The following is a 25,954-nucleotide window of genomic DNA, read 5'->3' on the forward strand; positions in this document are numbered from 1 at the left end:
GTCAATATGCACCTCACTTCTAACCCCTCAGGTCAATGAAATCCAAAGTAAAATATATTTCAGACATTTTAATTCAAAATGCAATAATCTGGTTAAAGATCAGAGCCAGGCAGTGCTTTCTTGATCTGCTCTGATCAAATACTACAAAAGTCAGGTTTTCTTCCAACTTTGTTGTTGACTGCATCAAAATTAAACACACAAATGAAAAAAATGTGTTCATAAATCAGACCAAGGTTGTGGTTTAATACAGCTTCATGCAGTTGTAGCTTGTTAACCATAAAGGGAATTTATAAATCAGGATAATCTTGTAACTTCCTTTATTTTCTCTTTAAGTGTGTTTAATCTTTCAGAAACAAAGAAAAACAATAATCAGCGGGTAAGACCTCAGAGAAAACAGGGAAACCGTATTGGACTTGGTCTTAGTGAATGAGGCTGTTCACTACGTACATCCCAATACTGCGACACATTACGTCAGCGCTTCTGTTTTAAAACCTTCACAGTCAATATGACATTATGTGCGGCTCTGATGAACTGCCATCATCACATTTCCTCAAACTCTACCCAAGATTTGTGCCTATTTAAAACCTATTTAAAACCCACAGATAAGTTGCATAAAGTGAATATAATATACTTAATACTTAATACACTTAAAAAACAAAGACCAGACCAAGCCAAGACCCAGCATCAGTGTTTTGATTTATCGTTTTTTTAATTTTATTTCAGAGAGGTGTGTTTTTCCAGGGTAATCCCTCCAGGCACAATGACAAGCAACACAATACACTGACTGGAAAGTTTCTAAAACATTTTGTGGTGCTAAATATTTTCCAGCCTGATTTGCCCTTATATTTCTGCAGCTGGACACAGAGTCAGATCTGCTCCTGAAATGACTCTAAGCAAATAGTCTCTATGTGTTGACAGAGTTTAGCTGCATTAATGAGTTATTGTGCATGCATTTAGGAAAAACTCCATTTTTATTTATTTCTTGTGTAAATTACATCCACAACAAGTAGAATTAGCATTTTCATCCTGCAGAGCTGTTTGTGTTGAACAAATTGCAAAGAAGAAAAAGACAAACTGCGAGCGAGGAGACGGTGATCAGCGCAGAACAGATGTAGTGTAATGATAACCAGCAAGCCACAATAGAAAACAATGATTTTTGTATATTCCAGGATCAAATTCATGTTTTCCTTTCGTATCTCAACTATACATTTTGTACATTTTTAACCTCAATGGCTTTCATCTCCATGTGAGTCCTTGAAAATATGTGGATTCATATAGTGTTTTTTTTTTTTAAAGATATGGGTCATCTGGGCAGAAATATATCAATAGACATTTTATTTGAGATTTTCTGCTGGAATACTGACTCACATTTAAAGCTGCAGATATTAATAAAACGATTAAATAAAATGCTGCAAAATACTGAAAATGTAAAGAAATTGTCATGTTTTCATCCTTATGGTACAAACTTTACACAAATGTTCTTAAATACTGTTTCCTCTGTCAGTTGAAGGGTCGTCAGACTTCAGTAGATGCTAAAATCTCCTTGAAGTGATTTGTGGGTATTTGTGTAAGAAAATTGTAACTTTTGGTGAAAAAGTAGCTCTACCTTGATGGCTGTACTTTAAGCACACAGTCTTTCCTTCAGCATCAGAAGAAAGACTGTTATCTGTTTCTTGGGTTTGAGCTCTAATCTAATAAAGCGTGTGTGTGTGTGTCCGTGCGCGTGTGTGCGTGCGCGCGTGTGTGTGTGTGTCCTTGTAAAGACGCGTGTGTGTGTGTGTGTGTGCAAATCAATAGTGATATATAATTCACTGCCTCCCAGCCCCTCCACTCTTTATACTCACACATTCTGACTATTTAAAATTGCATGAGAACACACACACAGAGTTGGGGGTAGGAGGAAGAAATATGTGTGATGTGTGTGTGTGTGTGCGTGTGTGTGTGCACACCCCTTAGGATCGTAAAAGAGGGTCGTTTACACCCCTCTAACCTCCTTACCCTACGTGATCTGAGTGCAGTTTTTTCCCCTTTAAACCTCCTTTCCTTTCCCTTCCTCTAGCTCGTCCTTATTTCTTCGCATTCCCTTTTTCTGTTTTTCCACTTTCTCTTGTGTATCTGTATTCATCTGTTTCTCTTTCTTTCTCTCCCAGTATTGTTTTGAACCTTACCCTTGGGGTCCTCACATTCAGTCTTTTTCTGTGTGAATAAATAAGAATTCATCTCCACATTTAAATAGCTGCAGGCTTTGTGGGACCCGCATTCGCACATAAACGCACACACTTCCCGGTGCTGTTTATAAATCATTAGAGTCTGGGGGTCACCGCGGGTCGCGTCTCGATCTCTGGCCACCATGCTCCATCCTGATTGGTTGTTGACACTGCGGCCCGCTCGGCATGCCTGTTAGCTTTGCTTTGCTTCCACCCTCACCTTGCCTCCAGTGTGTGTTTGTGTATGCTGAATTATTTAACAGTTACCGCCTCTGTGTATGTATTTCCATATGTGAATCTGCGTGTACAGGAGTGTGTGTGAGTGTGCAGAAAGGGCTCAAAGACTCAAACGCCCCCTCCCCTGTCCTCCTCATCATTTTTTTTTGTTGGTTTCATCAGGTTAAAACTGTAAAACACACAGAGAAACATACATTTTATCCTGATCTTTAGGACTTCTAGATTCATATTCCCCACCTTATGAGTGTCTGTGAGTTGTATCAGTGTGCTTTATTGCAACATGAAAGAGTTGCTCCATAAACAAGTTAATGGCTTTGATCACATAATGAGTTGAACAAATAGGAAACAACAGGGAGATTAAACAGAGAGGAAGAGAAGAAAGTGTATGCACGCTGTCTGTACAGTCTTGGTTTGTCTGAGTGGAAGCTAATTAGAGGTTTACACTCTGCCGTCCTTAAAATTGAAAGACTTGGCACAACAGGAAGTTGTACTGGCACAAGTTAGACTCAGAACAGAAACCTCATACATCAACTCTATGGTTTTACAGTACGCGACACTGTAACAACATACATCAGTGTAAGAGAAGAAAAAAATCTCCCTGATTTTAAATAATTTACTGTTTCAGCTAATAGGAAACTGTGTAAACCTTCACTGTTATTGCAAAAAGTGTGTTCAAACGGGTAAATATATTTTAAGTGCTTTTTATTTATTACTCCAGCTTTCATTTTTTGTATCAAAATGTTTGATCAAGCCTTGTTGTTTTTAACAGAAATCTGTTTAAGCATATTTTTACAGCCCATCAGACGGATCATTACTGACAGCCGGTCAGTGGGACAGACGCACTAACCAGAAGCTGAACATTCTGTCCTAAAAATTTATCTTGAAAAATTGGGGAAACTTATGGATCTCAGCAAGTTAGCAATTGGGTCAAATTGTCCATCTGTGTCCTGGGTTGTCTTGAATTGTTTTTGGGGTTTGATTATTCTGTGTTCCTTTGTGTCTTTCTTTGATTAGATCTGTCTTTTCTTTGACAGTACTTCAGTCCTTCTTGGAGTTTCTTATTTTTATTTCTCTTCTCTAGTTATTCCTTATTTCCCTTGTTTAATTATGTTTATTAGCTCCTGTTATTCTTTCAGTTAGACTCATTTCCTAGTCTCTTGTGCACTCTCCCTCGCCCCGGTGCCGTTTTCTCTCATTTTTTCTCAGTCTGTCTTCTGCTCTCCTTGCAGCCAGTTAGCTCATCAGCCCATATTTTCTCCAGTTCTTCCCTGTGTTCCCTGCTTGCTTTTTCATTGGCTTATGTTTTTTGTTCTGCTCTGGCTCCCTGTGCTCCTTGTGATTTTTTTTTTCAAGTTTTCCATCATTTTTTCCTTAAACATTTTTCAGTATGATCCGTCCATAGACATAGACGTCCCCTTCCTGTGGTGTCAAAACAGGTCCAAGGAAGAAACCGAAAGCTGGATCATGACTCACTGCTCCAAACGGGGGCAAAATCTGATTCAGTAGATGAGCTTCTGCTGCTCAGAATGAAGAAATTTATGATAATTTAGAAAGAAAGGAACCCAAATTTACAATCTACAAAAGTTTGCTTAATGCTATATGCAATCAATGTATAACTAATTTATCAATATTTTAAAAAATCTAGTAAAACTTACTGAACTTGCAAGTGCAATTTTTATACAACAATAAAATGCAGGAATAAGTTTGCCACATATAGTTTTGAGGTTTTCTTTGTTAGTAGCCCTAATTACTGTATTTCTCTTCAGTTCACTTCCGTCACTGGAGTCGCAGCTGTTGGAGACAGCAGCTGTCTGAAAGATATCAGTTATATCTGAAGAGAGTTAATCGAGTGCCTAATTACAAAGAAAACCTCGAGACTTTATTACAAATGGACAAAATTTATTTTATTGGAACAAATCGTCATGAGTTGGTTTTATAACTACGCCTCAAATAAAGGGTAAAATGGTAAAAATGCCATTTGAATGAGGATATAGAGGAGAAAATGCAGCAGAAAAGAAGTCAGATTCAGTAAGAAAGGATGTTAGTGTTTGAACTCAGTCCTGATTTATGTCCTAATGCAACTTAAATCTATCTGTGATGGTGCACAAATTGCCACTACGAGCAAAGCTGAGGCCAACTTGTTCAGCACAGTCAGTGCAAGATTCAATTAAGTGCTTAGTGTACAAATCATTTGTAGACATTTTATAAAACATCTTGTCTCTTAGTGCCAACATGAGGACAATATGAAAAACAGAAGTGAAACAATCAGGATAAGTGGAGGAGTGGAGGCTTGCTTCTATTTTCATCATTATTCAGCCCTCTTTACTCCTCCTGACTGAAGCTCCTCGTTTAGGAGCACGAGCTTGTTTTCTTGTCAGAGTCTCGTTTTTTCTTCTCGCCTCTTTTTTTTTTGGTGTTTTTGTCGTGTGTGTCTTCCTTGTATTCCTTCTTCTGTGTTCTTGATCCTTGAGGTGTTGCGAGTTGTTTTGTCTGGTTAATTACCTGCACAGGAGTCGGGAGGTGAGAGTTTGACAGTTGTCAGTGCTGTGTGTGCAAGTGTGTGTGGATGTTGGTGGGAAGAGAAGAAGGAAGCATGAGGAGAGGAGGAGTAAGTAAGTCTGACTGTACTGCAAGCCCTCGCTTATGTTTTTATCTTTTTTTATCTTTTTCTTTTTTTTTTCAAAATCTCTTTCTCTTTCTTACTGTTTATTCAATGTCACATGCTGTTTTATTTTTTCTTTAATTATGTAAAGCACCTTGAAATGCCTTGCTGCTGAAATGTGCTATACAAATAAAATTTGATTGATTGATTGATTGATTGATTGATATAACCCCTACCATGGTCATTTTTTTTTATCAGATATGCTTTTTATCTGTGTCCCTTTGTGTTTTGTTTTGTTGGCGTGTTTTTGTCAAATTTTTGCATACAGACAAAGTTTAACCACATATGCAACTAAAAATCTCTCAAGCTTTTCCACTTTCTTTCTTTGATCACACCGGTGCACAAAACAATTCCAAAAACATTTTCTCTCCCTCTTTTCATATCTGTGTTGTTGTTTTTAGTCGGAGTCCTGGACTATGATTAATTTTGGAGCAAACTCGAAGGCAGAGAGTTTGTGAAACTCTGTTTATCTCTTGAAAACAGTTGTCCAGTTTTATGTTCACTATTCTGATTTGCTTCAAGGTTTTCTGTCTTTATTTGTAAGTTAACAGAACATTTGCTACGTCCCTTTCCTGAGAAAGGAAACATAATTTAATATCACATAAAAACTCCCTCATTCCCTTGTTTTATTCAGATCTTTATTATCATTTTGGATTTAATTTATTTAGTTCCACTGAGTTAAAGAGTGAAATCAGACAGGCAGAGAAAAGGATAAAATTACCATCATAATATCACCTTTAATGGACGACATCATGGGCAAAGAACACACGTGTTTTGTTGTTTTCATACCATTGAGAAAAAGCTGCTGCATCCTTAAAAGATTAAGAAAATGTTATGTGTGGTTTATTGATAAACATGTAGTAATGAAAAATGTCAGAGCAAATATGTTTTGAATTTAAAGTATATATATATATATGTAGTATATAGTTATACATTTATTTTTGTGGCCCATGAGTATGTTCAACTTAACGGTTTTGGTCCACGTTAGTGTTTATTAACACCAGCTGATCAGGGATGTCACCAAACCGATTAAATTACAATTTCCACTGCTGCTCTTTTTATAAACTGTGTGTGTATTTTAATCCTGCAGTCGGTTGTTTTATTTTAGAATACATTAGTTTGCAAAGAAAAAAAACAACAGCAGTGAATAATATCTTTAAATACTCACATTCCTGTGTGGTTTACCTCGATGCAGCTGACTGAATCAGGGGCTTGTGTTGACATGTGTGTTCCTGCATGCTAAGCATTGTGCCTGATAAGGCAGTTTTGAGCAGGACAGCAGAACCTGTCTACTTCTTCCCCTTCATCTCTTTTAACAAGTTCATTTATTCATGAACGTGATATAAACACGCTCACACACTGGCACACACCTTGGCTTGGTGGCAGATGAAAGGAAGAGTTCCTGAGCTGTTGTTAAAAAAGTCTTTCAGCACGTGTGACACACACAAAGCACGCTGAAAGTGAAAAAGAGACGCTTTGTTTTCAGATTTATAGGTTTTAATTATTAAAAATGTATAAGGGAGGAAAATAATAGGCATTAATTATTCATATGCGGCATGTTAATTGGTTCTTGAATATTCAAAACAAAACAATCGTATGAATATTCAGATGTCTAAAGAGAGGATTAGATAGTCCAAATGAGGAAAAAGAGCCCATGCTCCTCTAATGAAAGGAAAAATGTAAGAGGAAGAACTGAAGGGAGGATTGGGGGAGGAAAAGGAAGGAGAGTGATAATGAATGAGGAGAGGAGGAGAGAAAATGAGCTGAGGAAAACGCGTTGGTGTTGGAGAGAAAAGCCAAAGAGAGAAACATCAGAGAGTCAGAGGGGTCTTTTGTGTTCCCACAATGATGGATGACAGTGTTGACTAAACGAGCTAAATTAGAAGCTTTTTTTTCCTGCAACTCTGTTGAAATATTATTAACACGCAGCAACTTTAGTGAAACATATGATTCAGCTGCACATAATGACCTTGGCTATTGATTTGGGAATTGAGGGAGCAGCGGCGTTTTTCATACTGTTTGCAGGGTGGTGGGGGTTTGTTGCAATGCAGTTAAATTCTGTTGTTAAAACATTCATGCCCCTTAATATAGATCCTCCTTTACGCTCACTCACACACACACACACAAGCGCACCCCCCCACACACACACACACCTAATAGCCTTAATTAGCCGGGCATGTGTCCAGTCTTGTAATTAGCTAATAACAGCAACATGGATGTGGTTAATTAGTGGTAGGAGGTGCCTGTGAATTAGAAAGCCAACAACGCAATTACTGTGCTGACAAAACAACCGGCTAAAAGCATTTTAAAACTAAGAAGAAGACGGATGGTTCAATGTACAAAGCCCTGCAAAACATACACATTTTCTCTCATTGCAACCACATACTTCCATTTTTCCAGAAAAGATATAAAGTGTGGTGTGCAGTTGCCCAGACTTTTCTGATCTCCCTATAAAACCTGTTCAAACTGAGATTATGGCACCAACACATGGCACATGGCTGTCTGTTGGTTAGAAAACAACATTTAATAGTGAAGAAGCCAAGAGGCCCATGGTAACTCAGGGTGAGCTGATGTGATCCCAGAGCTAAAATTGCTAAGAATAAGATCATTATTTTAAAAAAGTTCCATTTTTTTCCACAAAAGAAATTAAGCAACATGAGAAAAAAGGTAATCTAGTCAGATGAGATCAAAATTTAACTGTTTTGACTGAAATATAAACTGGTATTTGTGTTGAAAAACTTTATGAGAGTAGGAAGATGGCTGCAGCCAAATAAAGGCTAATCCTGGAAGAAAATCTGGAAGAAATCTTGAGACTGGGATGAAGGTTTACCTTCCAGTAAGACATGCAGCTGAGGCTGCAGTGGAGCGGTTCAGAACGCGTCGTATTAGACCAGTGAAACCTAAAATCTACTGAGAATCTACAGGAATCCTTGAAAAGTGATGATCTCCAATTCTCACCATCCAATCAGACGGAGTTTGAGCTGTTTTACAAAAAAGAGGCAAAAACTGTCACTCTTAGATGTTTATACCTGGGAGAAAAACTATTTGCAGTTGTAACTGCTACAAAAGGCTGGTCTGCAAAATACTGACTTGATGGCGCTCTGTTCACGCCACACAGTGTATTTTTTATTTTAAAAGATTATTACCATAATTTCCCTTCTACACTAAAGGTCATGTTTGTTACCTGACGAAATAAGAAAGTTTCGAATGCAGGATCTTGTTGCTGTAGGTTTGTCGAGACTGCTTTCTAATTATTATTTTTTCCCTCTCTTTATGTTTCTGCCACCATGCTGCTTCATCCAAGGTAAGAGAAATTTGTTTTCATTATCACACTTTTTTAAAGGAGCATTACATCATTTCTGACTTAATCTCCCATTACACTTGAAAAAAGAGCTGATTATGTGAAGAGCTTGTCATCTTTCTTCTCCTCCTCCTTCTCTCCGCCCCTCCTCATCGTCTGCTTAATTGGTGGCCCATCAACCCGTTAATCAAATTACTTCTGAACCAAAATTGACAGTTTTCATTAATTATAAAGGATTATTCTAATTGCAATTCAAATTTATTCATTCACAACAGACGGCGCTCAGTAATATTTCAGTGAATTAGCATATTAAATGGAGTGCTTCTCGCATTAGCTATGGTAATGTATTCGTCTTTCCTTATTTGGGCTGCGTGAGCCATATGCGCACCACACGGGCAGTTTATGTGTGTGTTGCGCATGCAGGTGAGGAACCTCGACAGCGTTTAATTTGTTTGACAAACGTTGCAGGAGTTAAATGCTCCAACCTGCCTCGAACTTCTCCCTCACCTCCGCTCATCTTTTCTGGCTCACTCCTTTCTTCCTCACCTGTTCACATTCAGACCACAAATTAACCTTAAAGATCACATCCTCCTTCAGTAAAACCACAGATTTTCCATCAGCTGCTCTCAGTACAGAGCTAAAGAGAATACTTGCAGAAAATGTTGCTGTCTTTTTAATTGGGTCTGCTTTCACTTTTTTGTTCCACCATTGCATAAGATTGAAAATGTTCCACTCGAACCTTTGATTAAACGTAAAGGAAAAAAATTGTGAAGGTGGAAACACTCACATAAGGAAGATAACTGAACATTTACACTGACTGCTGGGTAGCGGGTGTAAATATTTTATGGCACCAAGATGTAGTGACTGAATAAAATGTCTTCACTTTAAATGGCCCTGATGTCTAAATGAACGCCGATAATCTGCTGAACCTGCATATAAATTTACCCAGTAGTGGTAATCAATTGGACGCTTTTATAGCATCTTCTTTTCTCTTTTTCTTATTATTTCTCACATCGGAACATTATAACTTACTGCATCATAACTGTACAAAAAGAAGCTCAATAAGTGTATAAATCCAGCCTTTAATTAACAAAAATCAAATATAGCTACATTTTACAGCCCTGATGCCAAGCAAACAGGAACCGATGTTCAACGAAGCCCCTTCTGCCTTTAGCAGTAACTTTAATCATAAGACTTTTTAGAAACAAACAAATATACTGAGTTTGACATTTGTCTTTTGTTCATCATATTAATTTTCAGTAGGTATTTAAGAATGTCTTTTCAACACAGATTGTTTCAGGTTTTCAACTACAACTGATAAAACGCTGGGAAATCTTGTGCTGCATTGGAAGTTGTAAGACAAACTTCAGTGCATTTGCCCTGCTGTGCTGTGGATCAATATGTTCTTACTCTGTGTATGGTGCACAAACACACAGGAACCCCAATCCCACTGACTGGATATGCAAACAAGCAATAGAAAACCTGTTTGGCAACTGACAGATGACTTTCCCGACTGCTTGCAGGGCCCCCACGGCCTGCCGCCCTGGGCAGTAAGCAATATGGCCCAACAGTGTGCCTGATCAGAATAAGCACAAAATAACATGAGCAAGAATGTTTTTTTTACTTGAAGGAGACACAGTTGAAATAGAAAGAGCAAGATGAAAGAGTTTCAAGAAAAGTCAATGCATGCCCGTCTCTCAGTGGGGGAGAGCTTTAAAAACGGTTTTCTCAATCAGCTTCACTTTAGCTGAGAAATTCTCCCAGACTGTCTGTGTTTATGTGCGTGTACGCCTGTGTGTTTGAGTGAAAATGCCATCTTACAGGCAGCGTGCTTAAGTGTGTGTTTGGGTGAATGAGTGATGGAGAGAGGATGAGACAGGAGGGGAAAAGAGGAAGAGGGTCCCTGTCAATATCACTTCCTTCATCCCTCTCCTCCTTGCTTCTGTTCCTTTACTTACCCTCTCACTCCATGAATTATTTCTATGACCGATGACAAAGGAACACACACACACACACACACACAGAGACACACACATTTAACAGACAGCTCTGCGAGTCGTGTTTGTCCTGCAAGGCTCTGCTGCTGATGCTGCTTCTGTCTTGTAAGTTCACGAGTGTGCAGGAATTTTGGAATGGTGCTTCTTTTGGGGTCTGCTTGTTTGTTTGATGTTGCTCAAATTTGTGCAGATAAACCAAGTAAAAAGAAAGAAAAAGGAGCGGGAGCCAGTGCTTCATATCGATCGAAGCACGCAGTGTGTGTGTGTGTGTCAGTGTAAGTACATAGATGCTGTTCATGTTTGGCCAGGAGTAAGCGATGCTCCCTCTATCCTTCCTCCTCTGTCCTTCCTTCTACCTTTCCTCTCTTTTTTTCTGCTGCTCTTCCCAAATCAATCTCACTCATCTATAATTCAACAGTTTGCCTTCAGCCCTTAAAATATACACCACAGTGACCTCCTCCTTCTGTCTATCCAGCACCTCATCTCTGCCTTTCCCCCCTTCTCTTCTGCCCCTTCCTCATTCTGCTGATACTCTGGTCAGTTAGATCATTTTTGAAGATTGGTTTATTGCTAGGCATCTTCACAGACAAGAGTGTTTGTTCATTTATAACCGAGGGTCACTGAATTAGTTGGCATTGTTGTTCAGCTCTCTTGTTTAGACCATTTTAATAAACAGCAGTGATCCCCTAAGAATCATGCAAGAAACTCTGATAACAACTTTGTGAGTTCAGAAAGTGATATTCTCATGAAATAAACAATATACACTGTCTGGCCACTTTCTTAGGTGACCTTTGCTAGCACCTGGTTGGAGTATCTTTTGCCTCAAGAACTCCCCTCATTCTTTGTGTTTTCAGTGAGATATCTGCAACATTCCTCAGATTTTGATCCATTTCCTTTGAGTTGCACAATATATTGATTGATATATTGCTATATATCAGTCTGATGGACAGTCACTGTTGTTGATTACTATTAATTGTTTTATTGCTTTTTATAATATATATTTGAACATCCTACTTTGCTGGTTTTTAAGCTGTCTGAAAATTCATGTTTTTCATCAATATCAATTAAAATCAGACCAAAATTGTAAAACGTCAAACTTAGCTGGACACAGACTTACTTAACTAAATGTTTACACATTAACACAGGTTATGTCTCTATTTGAAGCAGTTGCTTCTAGCCCAGCCTTTCTGTTTACGTCCTTTTTGGAGGGATTCATTAACTGAGCCATCGCTGCTAATACCTTCATGCTCACTCTATAAATGACAAAGCAACTGAAGAGCTACTGCTTCGACTAATGATATGAACTCAGTTTTTCTTGGCATGGATTTTGCTGCTGGCTCAAAGCTTATTTGTTTAGCTGAATTTCCCTTCTAGATGGAGCCATTATGAAGTTGCTGCTCCCATTAACTTTTGACTTTTTCTTGAACATAGTCAGTACTTCTCAACCAGTGCTTTTGAGTTTTTCTCTCTGCTTTGTCTCCTCAGCAGATGATGCTGCAAAGTCGTTAGCTTGAAGCAACCAACTATGCACTATCACATGTTGGTTCAGACGGAGGCAATTGTATTTCCTTGATTATATTTTGACATTACAAGCTAGACTTCATTGCCTTACATTTGAATGGACTATATGTAATTGTAAATAAACTGGATTTGTAAATTACCTTCAGACAACGTTTGTTAAGAATAGTGATGTAGAAATACATGAATTGAACCGAATTACTCAGTGAAATAGTCGCTGCCTGTGCTCCCTTGTCAAACAAATGCTATCACAGACACCATTACTTGTAACAATGATGCAATGAGACGACACTGGTGCGGTTCTGGAGCAGAGCTGAACATCTTAACCAGCTCAAGATGTTTTCCCTGAATGTCTCCCAGCCTGGGCGCAAGGTGTGGGACTGCTCCCTGATGTCACACACTCAGGCTAACACTTCTCTGCCCTGTGATGTCATTTAAATATGCAGAGCTGACAACAATGACAGCATTAATAGTAATGATGGCAATATGAAGCTAAGCCCTCATCATCATCATCATCACCATTAGCATATCTCTGGAGAGATGAGCCGTGATTGACAGCTAAGCTGGGTGCTTTTTGGGACTGCAGCGCAGCTATCAATTACCTCTGTGCATATCAACCATCATTATGTAAAATAACTTTGCTTCACTTGACTCCTCCGTTCTCTTAAGTCTTGTTCCTTCACATAACTCACCCAGCCCCCACTTGTCCTCCGCTGCCTTTTTTCTTTCTTCCTCTCTCCATTCGAGTCTCGGCCACTCTTCCCGCCACCTCCTATGTTTAGCCTTATTCTTTTGGCTCATCCAAATATAAGTTAATGCATTTTCTTCAGAGTTTATTTTCCTATTTTAAAGATGTTTATATGGACTTTTTTTTATATAACATTAAAGTTACATTATGTAGTTTTCATGTGAAGGACCAATAAAATGTTTGCCCTCTGAAAAAAAGGGAGGAGGAAAGTTGTTTTTTTTTGATGATTCAGATAAAAAAAAATTCACAAAATGTCTTATACATTCCCATCACTCAAACTTTAATCACTCAGTATTTGGAAGCACAGTTTGTGTTCACTTCGTCTGCTGCCATTGCTGAAATACATCCACAGGCAGACTCCAACTCTAAAAATGTCTGTCATCTCCTCCTTCTGTTTGCTGAGTGGTCAGGAAATATATCTCTAGTAAGTGCCTTTTACCCTAATTAGGCAAAATCAGAGTTTTGCATTTGAGGAGGATATGTTCATCTGAAAATGACGATCTGAATTATTTAAGTGACAAAAGGCAAAAACAAAACAAACTTGAAAGAGGGAATTACTTTTTCATGACACTGTCTAAAGTTGCATGTTAGTCAGCAGAGTTGGAACCCAAGTGAAAACACGCCTTAGTGCTCTCTTGCTCAAGTTTTTGGGGTTACTGATGCATAAATTTAATTGGAAAATGGAGTTGTAATTGCCTCACATCTTGAAAGAATTTTTATTTAAAGTGATTGTCAAATCCTTTTAGATATATATATACATTTGTATTTTGTTTTACATTGTTAATTTTCTGCAACTTTTTGTTACTAAGTTGTTAGATACTCTGGAAATGTTGGGTTTTATTTAACTAAACAAAAATGGTCAAATTTATCAGATATACGGAGTTCATTTTAAGACCTTTGAACATGAGAATCAATAAAAGATCAAAATGAAATGCTTGGACAACAACAGAGATTAGGTAATTATAAAAGTGGTCTGCATAAGCCAATAATATATTTAATGAAGCTTTTGTGAGAGAAGCAGAAAAGCTTTTAGGAGGCTAAAGTGTTGCTAAAACCAAGATAAGGTGGCTCCTTATTTGGCATTTCTGTTTGTAAGGAAATGCACACCTGAATATTTACTCATTCATCACAAGTCATGTTGTCATCATGGCATGTAGGTTGAAGGTGGATCACCTTTGTTACCACAGTTTGTGTGAAGTAGCAGAAACAGAAGTACAATTAATTCATCTTCAGTCTCTCCATGTTTGGATAATTGGATGGTCTCTTTGGAAGTTAGAAGTAAAAGCCAATAAACCTTGAATGTTTTCCTTGTTTGTTTTAAATTCTAATTATTAAATTAAAATATGTTTCTTGTTTATGGTCAAAAATGGAGTAGATATTTATATTTGGTTTGATTTTATTTTAAATATATAAAATAACAAAAACTAAAAATCACCAGTGAAGAGAAAAGAAAGCGGACTTGAGTTTTAGTCTTTATTTAGTTTTTATTTATATCATGCTATTATTCATTGTTAATAGTATTTTAATAAACATATGTATCACTATTATAATTTTTATCACGTTAATGATACAATCACATTTTTAAAGTAAGCATAATATATAAGTTTGATATGATAAATATTTTTATTATTTCATTTACTTAATCTCTATAAATTTACATAATTTTTGTGAAATTAGGTCATGAAATGTTAAAAAAACAGATGAGTTTTTTTTTTCTTTTATTACTTCAAGCCTGAAACAAAAATCAAACCCAAATTCAACAAGAATGTATTTTGCTTATTTCTAGTTTCTTAAAATACATCTTATTTCCAAACATGTGTGGACCAACCTCTTTCTCTGAATTAGTGTTACTTTTCTTCTCTATCTGCTGTTGTGATCTTTATTTTTCAATCATGCCTGGAGCATCTAAAACAACAACAATAACATATTCATATATTTAACTGGCAAAAACACAACTCTTTTAAACAACACAGTTAAAGAGCAAAGAAAAAGTACCTCTCCCACAGGAAGCAATACGTTATTACATTCCTATTGTAAACACAAGTCATTATGGCATTTCATAACCCTGTTTTTCTTTTAGCATAGTTGGCTAGGAGACACAAGGCTTATCTGATGTCATCACATTATACAACAACAAACTTTCAGTGTAAACAGGAAACAGGAAGTTAATCTCCGATGGATCAACAAACGGAGAGGAAAACTCGGACTACACACTTTAGCTGAATTCGCTATTTGAGATGACAAATGAGAAGAAGTATGTAGCATCACAATAATGATGTTACATACTTCTTCAGTTCAGTGGGATTGTTTCAACTTTGTTTTAAAAGGTTTAATCAGCTTTTCATCCTGGCAATGGTAGCTACTACAGATACAGAGAAACTAGAAGGTTGTATCACACAAACACCTCGTGGAAGACAAAATCATCATTCTGTCTGAAAGATTTTCCAAGAAACTTGGCAGGTAGGTGAAAAAAGAMATTTTTTAAAGCAAACAGGGAGACAGCAGAGAGACAGAGGAGGCAGGAACAGCTAAAGCACTGATCTGTTGTTCAGTTTGTCTGCACAAACTGACTCTCTGCAATTTCTCCACCTGTCAGCAGCACCTCACCAGAATGCTGCCTCTGTGTGTGTGTGTGTGTGCGTGTGTGTGTGTGTTGGTTTTCGAGAGATTTTTCTCTTCCGAAGTAGGATTGCAGGATTGTTATTCCTGGCTCAGTAAAGTAGCAGGTCTTTAGGGAATTAAGCGGACATACACATTCAGTCTTAGACACTCACACCTTTTTTTTTTTTTTTTTTTTAGTAACTGAGCTGGAATTCCCCCTACATTTCACAACTGCCTTCTTGGTATTGTAACTGCTTAAAAGACAGCAGCGTGGTCAAAACAAACTTCCATAATCCTTGTTTCTCCTTCACACACTCCATATATTCTTACTCTTCCTCCTTACTGTGTATCCTTCTCTCTGTCTCTTTCTCTCTCTCTCAGGTCTGTGTTAGTCCTACATATTAAATATTAATGTCAGTTGTGCTCTGAGCCATAATTGCCATCTCAGCCTCTGAATAATGGATGTTTCTGTGCTGTGCACCGATACACCAAGGCTAACAGGATGAGAAAACAGCATCCAGTTGTTGTTTGCTACATTTCTACAGCTAACGGACTCTATAACAGCAGCACAGGTGATTTTATTATCAGGACAAAATGGATACAGCCCACAAAGCAGTGGTTACCAGACCTCAAAAGTAACCTGCAATTTGTGAAAGGATCACAGTACTATAACAAGCAGTTGATTCCTTAGATGTCTTGGACATGCATATGTTCCACAATAAATCTAAACATTTAGTTTCCAAACATGTATTTTATTGTGAAGGCAACTGAGGTTTCTCTATTTGGGTGGAAATATTAGAGACTATTGGTCAAGTGCTTAAAGCATCCCATAATCAACACTTTCTGTCAGTTCGAAACAATGAAGACTTTGACAAAGTTTGCATTTTTCCTTCTTTATTTATTCAATTAAACAATTATTTAACTAGCAATCACAACAGCCAAATATTTTTTTTCCATGCTTCACTCCTTCCTGAACAGATGGGCTGTGTGTGTTTTGGTCCAGTTAGACTGGTCCTGGGTCAGCGCTCAGAGTGTGGTACTCACAATATACCAAAGGTCAACAGCGCTGTTATCACTTGAACATGATGGGGCGACGGGGTGGAGGAGTGAGCCACAAGATAAATGGGGACTGAACCCCCCTCCCCCTTCATCAGCCAGACTCTCATAATTGCCTCTTTTAATTGGGAGCCTCTTAACGACCAGGGACTGGACAAGCTAATCAATTCACACAAAGTGTCTGTGTGTGTCTGAATGGATGTCACTGTATGGCCTTTTTATAGCACAGTTGATTGGGCCATCTGGGGTCAAGTGGATAAGGAAAAGGGATACCCTTACAATGCATTAAGATCTAAAGGACATAGCCCAATATCAATGAGAGGAAACACTCACGGGCGAGTCGAGTCTCAAACTAGATTGGTAACCAATGATAAATTATTTGGATTATGAATTTGTTTAGCAATATAAATTTCTTTTTCACCAGATTTTTGTGTTATTTCAGCAATATTTTCATTGAAGCCTTTCTACCATTCTGCAAAAATCCTTGACCTTTTGATGCACAAAGATACCAGTAAGGGAAAGAGTTAAAAGAGATTGAAACCTTACAACATAACCGTTACTATAAGGTTATGTTAGCACATAGTACATCAACATAACAACACCTTTATGGCTCTTGCAGATTGATTGTAAAGCTTAGGTTCTATGGAAACCTCAAAGTTTGTTTCAGGCAGCAATGAGCCCCTAAAACCAACATGCCAATGAGAAAATCTAGATTTTGATCAGACATCTCAGAGACAAGACTGATAATCACAATATTAAGGTCTACACTTCTGTAAATCCTCATCCAGGCTTTAATACTGGATTTGTTTTTTTCTTTTTTTGTGTGTTGCCTCATGTTAATGCCTCAAGTAGATGTTTTGTAGTGCATGTTAAAAGCCTGCTGGGCTATGCATTGTTCTTGCACTTGTTCTAGTAAAGCAATATTCATTAGAGAACATTAGTAAACAAACTGCATCATAAGGTCACACAGTGGAGAGGTCAGGGATAAAGTTGGGACGGAGAATAATACATGGCTAGGTTGTAAAATAATATCACGAGCTCAACACAGAACCAAGACATTGCCATCCACCGAAACTGACACAAGCAGATTGTTATTTAGAGAAGCAGCCAAGAGGCCAGCATTATTTCTGTAGGAGCTGAAGATTTAGGTGGAACGCTGTGTCAACAGGGAAATTATTGGCCTCAGTTCAGATATCTGGACTTTATGGAAACGTGAAAACAACGACTTTTTCATGCAAGAGAAAGACATGTGAGGTCCTGTGTAAAAGTTGACATATTTGAAAGAAGCTGCTCTGGTTTTTGGCAAATTAAAGGCTGCATAAAGAACACTTTGCTGTAAACAGTCATCAAACTGTTTGACTTTCTGGGGTTTTCATACATCCTGTTACTGTCAGCTGTAGGTACGTTTTCACCACATATTTTAAAACCAAAGTACCAAAACCAGTGCTAAAATTGGTATTACAGATAAATATAGACAATTGCAACTGTAGTTGTTTTTGTAGTTCCTAGAACATGATGATCATGTCAAGAGAAAATGCATTAGTGTTTTCTTTTTACTACTGTGTTCAACATTTAAGTTCATACTTACTGTAACTACCTCAAGCAGAAGACTTTCTCCTAGAGCTGAACTTTTCCTACGGCTCCTATTCTAGCGTATATTAGAAACATGAACTGGTGAGTGTGTGAGCTTCCCAGTCGCCTTCTTTTACACACAGATCTACAATAGAAGGGTCAGCCGAGGTGGCCGTGTTAACGCTATGCTAGTGTTGTGAGGAGGACTAGACAGTGAGAGGTCAGCTAGGGTCATCGTGGCTGTCCTCCGCTGTGATAGGCTGTCACCCAGGGGTGAGGGGTCAGTATAATTAGGCATTCAGGATCCCAGCGCCGCTGTTCTAACGAAGCCTGAGCTCGTTAATGCAGAGTTTTACACCCGGACCTGCCACTGAGCTTCGCTGCACCGTCACACACATACAAGCTGAGTGCATGTTTGCACATGCACACGATCGCACACCTCTGCTTTATCCTGCCGGTCCAACACAAAGGCTGTCATATTTATAACATTGAAGCACTGGGCTCGGTCACGAGGGAATGGAAATGTTACAGAAATATTAAAATCTTAAAAGTTGAACAAATTTTATGGAACCCCAAATAATAGAGTCAAAGTGCAATCCTAGTTGCAGTGAAACCTAACACATTAATTTATTGTTTCGTCAGTCATCTTCATTTTTTGCTTGATATCTGCTTATGTTTATGTTGTGGATCATTCTTTAATATCTTCCATTGATGATAGAAAATACCTAATTGATGCAAGGTAAAGACTGACTGTACACTTGAAATGTGTTTGAATTCAGTCTAAATATTTCTGTGATTACTGTTGCTTGAACATGGAGATGTGTGTGTTGATGCTTCTGCCAAGGTGGCCAGCTGGTTCGCATTGTCCACCGCCATCTGTGAGTTTGATTTACTCTGTAAAACAGATTCATAAACATGTGGTTCTGTTTTAAATGGCCAAAGTTACCCGAGTGTACATGTTTCATGTCTGTACAGCAGAGTTAATATGTAGGACTCACCTTCAGAGTAAAAACTTTGAGATATATCATGAGATGCTTGTCTGTGCTGATGTAATAGTAAAGTAAAAATCCATCAAAATAAACAGCGAAACAAAATAAGCTTCTAAAGAGAGAGGTCTGCTGCGTCAGTCACATCGTCAACAGCCTATATGCACAACACACTTTTTAGATATTTGTGAGAAAAATAAAAACAGTGAAAAGCATTTATTAATTTGCTTTTCACAAAAAAAATCTAAAATCTGTCTCTCATTTAAAATTCCTAATAAAATAATGACGGGTGTGATTAACATAATGTAAGAGAGTTTAGCTGGTTGGTATAGTTTTGCAGGAAACTGTGGTTATACTCAGAATTATTCAGCAACTATAGGCTTATATACACTGCTAAAAAAAATAAAGGGAACACTTAAACAACACAATATAACKCCAAGTAAATCAAACTTCTGTGAAATCAAACTGTCCACTTAGGAAGCAACACTGATTGACAACGGGGATCCTCGTCGGGTCAATCAGTGTTGCTTCTTAAGTGGACAGTTTGATTTCACAGAAGTTTGATTTACTTGGAGTTATATTGTGTTGTTTAAGTGTTCCCTTTATTTTTTTTTAGCAGTATATATATATATATATATACTTACAAACTTGAACTTTCTCATGTCATGTATTTTTTCTGGGGTTTTCTCAGATTTGCTCCTTTTCATTTTCTTTCAAACCATCATCCAATGTCTTTATTTACCATTTCAAAGTAGCTCCTATAGATATAAGAACTAAAACAAAGTAAATTTCACAAGCAGATTCATTCTCATTTCCAGGAACTCGAAAATATTGATTTTATTCTCTCTCTTTTTCCTTCTTTGCACATGTTTGAGACTGTGATCCTTAAGGGAAAAATAACTTTGTTAAACAAATGTTGTGCTTTTACCTTTTTTGTCTCAACAGATTTTTCCTTAAATTTTTCCTTAAGTGCAACCAGAACTGCTTAAAGAACGCTGGGAACCCAAGAGACATGAGAAGGTTCCAGGTACAAGCCTTCTTTGTCTTTGTCTGGCTTTTTTTACCCTCCCTGCCTTGTTTACAATGGACATAACACATAATAATATACATAAATTTATGGCTGTCACAACACATAAGCACAGGAATGTGTGTAAGTAAATAAGCTATCAGTGCCTTTACAGGAAGCTTGAGTTCCTGACCCCTGACTAGTCATAACATAAATATACCCACAAATCAGGGAGTCAGAAGGGAGGGGGATGGAGAGTAGGATAAAGAAAAGAGGTGAGGGGTTGTGGGTAAGATTTAAGACAGTGCAGTCATTATTATTTCCTTATCTTCATGGCTGCAACACAACCAGGAAGACACCACTTGGGGTTGAGTGGATATACGCGATGCCCAGAAGATACTGATAGATTTATTACCATGTACATGTGTGTGTGTGAGAGAGCGGTTTTTATGTGTGTGTGTGAAGGGGAGTGAGACAGACCAGGCAGAGTCAAACAGTAGCAAGTGTGTGACCGTATCTGCACCTCTAATTGTGCAGCTCTATTGTAGTGGAACCAGAAAAAGACAGCTCTGTTTCCCTGGGAGATAATTAAAGGCTGGACCCATCATGAACACACATACACAAACCTGCAGCCACAGTGACTTAGTGTGCAGTGAGGGTGATGGTAATAGCAGTGATAACTGGCTACATTTAAGGAGCTTTTCACAGCTTAATGCTTTAAACTCTTCTTTGCGACAATCTGTTGACTTTCGATGTTCTCTTTTTTTGTCCTCTCCTCACTTCTCACCTCTTTCCTCTCTCCTATATATCTTTTCCTTGCTTCCTTTATGATTCCCTGCTTTTTTTATCCCCCTGCTTTTCCTTAGGTGGTTGTGTCAACTACGGTGAGCGTGGAGGGACATGTCCTGGCAGTCTCTGACAATATGTTTGTCCACAACAACTCAAAACACGGCCGGCGGGCCCGCAGGCTCGACCCCGTGGAGGGAACCCCATCTTACCTAGAACACGGTAACACCAGCCTGTGTGTGTGGGTGCATGCGTGTGTGTGTGAGCAGCATGGCCGCCAGATGGTTGATGGTTTAATCCTATCAGGTGATTCCTGCCCCTCCATCTGGCTAATCCAACGTACAGCACACACAGTGCATGGTGTGCTGCTGTGCATGTGTGTGTTTCTAGTCTAATATCATTATACACTTTTTCTCATGAACAAACCCAGACTCAGAGCTGTTGTAATTCAGCTGAATGCTGATAATCGCACACTTACATTAGAGTGAGAGCTGGTTTTTGACAGACAGGCAGACTTTTGCTGTTATCCTTTGGGATTAGATCAAATATGCTTGAATTAACAATAGTCAGAATTAAAGTGACATCRAGCTTTAATTCTGTTCTGTTCTGTTTGAAATAATATGATGCATGTTGAACCATCTGTGAGTGTTTTTATGTCAGCTAAAATCTGACGTCAGTCAAACTTTTGGATGAGCAAACTCAGGTCTTGTCCACACAACCTTGGACACTTATAAAATGTTTACCTTTATCCAAAATAATCCAATCACATGATTGATGACAAAACAGAGGATTTAATTAAACATTCTGGTTGAGCAGATTTTTCAATGCACTGACTTGTATATAGAGAAACTTCTTATAATCTAGTTCTTAAAGTGAATTAGGAATTGGTTTAAACCTGTATTGGCAGCTGTGTTAAAATTAAATGTTTCTGTCTCACTTTTTATGCATTATGCTCTGTAAGCAGGAGCAACATTTTCTTCATAAAAGTGAAACAATTTTACAACTGTTTATTTTCAGAAGCTTGTTAGATCAAAGTGATGTGTCATTGTTTAAAATGTTTSCCCTCCAGGAGCAGCTCCCTGCATTAAGGCCATCAGTCCTAGCGAGGGGTGGACTACAGGGGGCGCTACAGTCATCATCATAGGAGACAACTTCTTTGACGGCCTCCAAGTTATCTTTGGTACCATGCTGGTTTGGAGCGAGGTAAGTTCATCAGCCTGTCTGCGTTGTTTCAGCCTTTTAGCTGTGAGCTCCAGTCATTGCTCTGTTGAAAGTAATTCAATGTGAATACATGCTTTTCTCCATCGTCTGGCTCTTAACTGTGTGTGTGAGAGAGACAGAGAGAGAGAGAAGGAGAGAGAGAGGAAGAGAGAGAGAGAGAGAGAGAGCGTGCACATGCGTGTGTGTGGGGGTGTGCGTGCGTGCGTGCGTGCGTGCGTACGTGCGTGTGTGTGTGTGTGTGCGTGTGTGCGTGCCTGTGTGTGTGTGTGTGCGCGTGTGTGCGTGCGTGTGTGTGTGTGTGTGCGTGTGTGCGTGCCTGTGTGTGTGCGGGGGTGCGTGCGTGTGTGTGTTAATGTTTCTCTAAATGATGTTTACCTCTCTAATGAGTCCCTACCAACCAGAGACCACCGCCCCTCTCTACCTTCCTCACCCGTTCTCCCTCTCCCTCTTTATTTCAGAGCACTGATCAAATCAGCACATGTTGATAGCCATCGGCTGAATACTCACACACACACACACGCACACACACTATCACAGTTTTCCCCACTCCTCTACAAAATGTTTATTTGTCTTCTGACTCCACTCACGGTGTGCGCCGAGTGACCGTGGCTGCCGTCCAACAACAACAGTGTCTCTGTATAGTTGTATGTGTGCGTACATACAGGAATGGGTGTGTGTGTGTGTGTGTGTGTGTGTGTGTGTGTGTGTGTGTGTGTGTGTGCGTGTGCGTGTGTGTGTGTGTGTGTGCATATGTGTGTGTCTATTAAGGGCTAAAGGGTTTGTTTACAGTGTTGAGAGCTGCACTTACGCACACTAACATGTGTACAGAGTCTCAGTTCAAACTGACTCAGCTCTCTCAGCGTTCCTCAGGCCRTATTCAAAGGGATTTTTGGCAGACGAATGTTTCATTTGCACTCAACCTGGTTATTGATTCGGAGGCAGGAAAATAYAGTTGGGCTACATCAGTGTGTGGGATATTATTGCACATTTTTTCCAGTTTTTATTCATCTGTTTCCTACCTGTAGATTTCTCACTGAGTTTGTGAGAACTCAGTGAGTTCGACTATATTAGCTTTTGTGACATGAGCAAAAATCTCCAAGCTGGAAGTTCTACTGGGCCACAAAAGTTGAAAATACTTTTACATTAAGTCCATAAGCCCTTTTTGTCTGTTTYGCCTGTATTGATTAAAACTGAAAGAGTAAAAAAGGAAACAATTGTCAACAATATTTGCATCATTCTTTTGCATTAGGGCWCAAACTATTTGTTTGGTGTTCGGTTTCAAGTGCCTCAAAAGTTAATAAATGCACCTGCCAATCTACAGTTAAATCAAAATGAATGCAAAAAACATAGTCATTAAAACATAAATACCTCATTTTGTGCCATTTTAAGAGGTTTTAATATTTGTCAGTGATTCTTGACCTAAAAACATAATAATCTCTTTAAAAAAAACTTTCCAAATTTCTATCATTATTACATTAACTAACACTTAATGCTCAAGAAAATTATTTCGTTAAAGGCCCACCCGCCACACTTTGTTGCTTATTTTTTAAGTTAGTTTTTAGGATGCAACAGARTCATTAGTTTAGTGGAAACCTGGCTGCCAGCAGGCATTTTGGTGGTGCGATTGCAACACAGCTACCAAAATATATAAATCAAGTTTCACACAAGCACAGAGCCCATTATAAAATAATGGTTTTCMCTTCCAGGATGATGTGCAGTAGCTGTTCAGGTCATTTTTTTATATAATCAAGATCATTTTTGTACAGTTTATGGTTTATTTACCATATGCACATGTGCCTCGTTCTAAAAAATAAGCCAGAGGAACAACGGTTTCTGTACCGTCTTGAAGAGATCTTTTGAGGTAAACCAAGAAATCAGTCCTCTTGATTTGAATATGAGAGTTTAACACTAATTTGATCACAAAACCTTCAGGGTGAGATTGTAGAAATTCAATATTGTGGTATCAGAATATCAGGCACCTACCTGCTCATAAATGAATTGTAAACTGTAAATGATGTGTGGCTYGTGCATTTGGTGTCATCTGAGACTTTACAGCAAGGTGACGATGTTCTCACRCTTAGACCAGGCTTGCAGTGCCCCCAACAAATGATTGCAATGCTCTTGGAAGCAAAACAGCTGGACATCCTGTGCTGCCCATGTTCTGGCTACAACTGAAAGAATTTCACAAAGCCACTCAAAAGATCCAACATCTCTACATCAGTGAAACAAAGCCACAATCATTCCCATTACACAGAGAACAGTGTGAACTGGAACCCTCGTAAACAAAGCTCCCACATCACTAGAAACATTTGCACCTCCAAATTGCACATATAGTGTGGTTRCTTACAGACTGAGGGAAGTTCAATCARTCAATCAATCAAATTGTATTTGTAYAGCACATTTCAGCAGCAAGGCATTTCAAGGTGCTTTACATAATTAAAGAAAAAATAAAAACAGTTTGTGACATTGAATAAACAGTAAGAAAGAGAAAGAGAGAGAAAGTTATGTTATTCACATTGTTGATTAAATGCTAGATGTAGTTTTTACTCTACCAAAAAGAAAACTTATGCATCATATTTGGCAAAAATGRGAAAAGATTTTGGATTCCCAAAAGATTCCCCCCTAAGATGCTCATCAAAATCTGTGCRCAGAGACTTGTTTCATATAAAATGTCCTGTGCAGACGCAGCAGTGCTCATACCTGCATCCTCTAATGCCACTGATAAGCCYATGAAAACACTGAAGCTGTTTTCCTTCGTTAAGGCGAGGCTGAAGCTGATGGTTCAGAAACMTCCAGTATAAATGGGGTTATTCTGTTAATTGGAAACATCCGAGGGAAGCTTTGATAACCGCAGTGGTAACATTGCAAAGGAGGCATTTAAACAAATTTGTCTTYGTCAGTTTCAGTCATCCATGACTCAAACAYTTAAAACTTGCGATCTGAGATGTCGATGGTCAAATTTGGTCTTTGTTCACTGTCTCTTTTTTTCCTTGTCCTGCAGCTGATTACGCCACATGCCATTCGGGTGCAGACMCCTCCCAGACACATCCCTGGGGTCGTAGAGGTCACTCTGTCTTACAAGTCCAAACAGTTCTGCAAAGGCACACCAGGAAGGTTCATATACACCGGTAAGTCCAATGAAGACAATACAAGCACTTTTGCTTCTGTCTGAATGACGTTAGGTTTTTAACTTCTAGGTCCAGAGTTGCTTCTTGGAAATGCGAGCTTGCTTTTGTGTTTGAAAAAATGCCTTTGTACGTGTGCGCCTGAATGCCATCTCTGAGCTGCAGTTCACTCTCAGGCCAGACAGTGTTGAACTAATGACTGCAGATTAGTCAACATTAACGACCCACACTCGTTAGAATGTTGCCATAATCAGAGGCTCGTTAAAAACCAGCTACAATTAAACAGTCTGCTCTTTATATGCCTGCATGCTGAAACTATTAGTGAAATCATCCAGAACACCCAGTTTACTAACACACACATCCACACACACAAACACACACATGCAGCATCCACAAACTGCACACAATGTTGAAAAGGAGTGTGTGACTTCTGAGTGGATTGTTCACTGTGAATGAGTGTTTTCCTGCTGAACTGAGTGAAGACGGGGAAGGAGGAAAGCATGTGTGTGTCGGTCTGTTTTAAACGTACACCTGGAAATGAATGGAGGTGATGTTATGTCTGGTATTGATCCGCTGCTCAACATGGCTCCAACACACCATAATGATGACGTCAACAGGGGGGAGAAAGGAAGTATTTGCTGCTGTATAAACACTTTGAGGCAGTGGAAATTTAATGACTCCATCTATTAGCTGAAGATAAGGATTTAAACCTGATCAATGAGGATGACGTGTTACTTAGTAATGGCATTAGTTCCACAATAAATAATCTGCTTTCTTGCGTAAAACTTGGAAGAAATAATATTTCTTTTCAAACTATACTCCTGACTTTCTCRTTTTCATTGTTTATTTTTTGCTGTTGATTATAAAGATCAACTGAGCTCAACATTGTGGCTGATTTCCGATCTTYTGTTTTTGTAAAGTTTTGTCCACA

The 25,954-nt window shown here is 38.5% G+C and overlaps 1 protein-coding gene across 2 annotated transcripts in view; it reads left to right on the top strand.

The window, feature by feature from the left end:
* Nucleotides 1-25,954, top strand: part of LOC103475669 (transcription factor COE1) — a 96,234-nt gene that overhangs the window by 45,062 nt on the left and 25,218 nt on the right. For both annotated transcript variants that reach the window (XM_008427474.2, XM_008427475.2), the window contains exons 7-10: nt 19,831-19,912; nt 20,758-20,899; nt 21,747-21,880; nt 24,900-25,026. In XM_008427474.2, the coding sequence (XP_008425696.1) occupies nt 19,831-19,912; nt 20,758-20,899; nt 21,747-21,880; nt 24,900-25,026 (485 nt within the window). The remainder of the gene's footprint in view (nt 1-19,830; nt 19,913-20,757; nt 20,900-21,746; nt 21,881-24,899; nt 25,027-25,954) is intronic.

The sequence above is a fragment of the Poecilia reticulata genome, linkage group LG14, assembly GCF_000633615.1.
Source record: "Poecilia reticulata strain Guanapo linkage group LG14, Guppy_female_1.0+MT, whole genome shotgun sequence".
Classification (NCBI taxonomy): domain Eukaryota; kingdom Metazoa; phylum Chordata; class Actinopteri; order Cyprinodontiformes; family Poeciliidae; genus Poecilia; species Poecilia reticulata.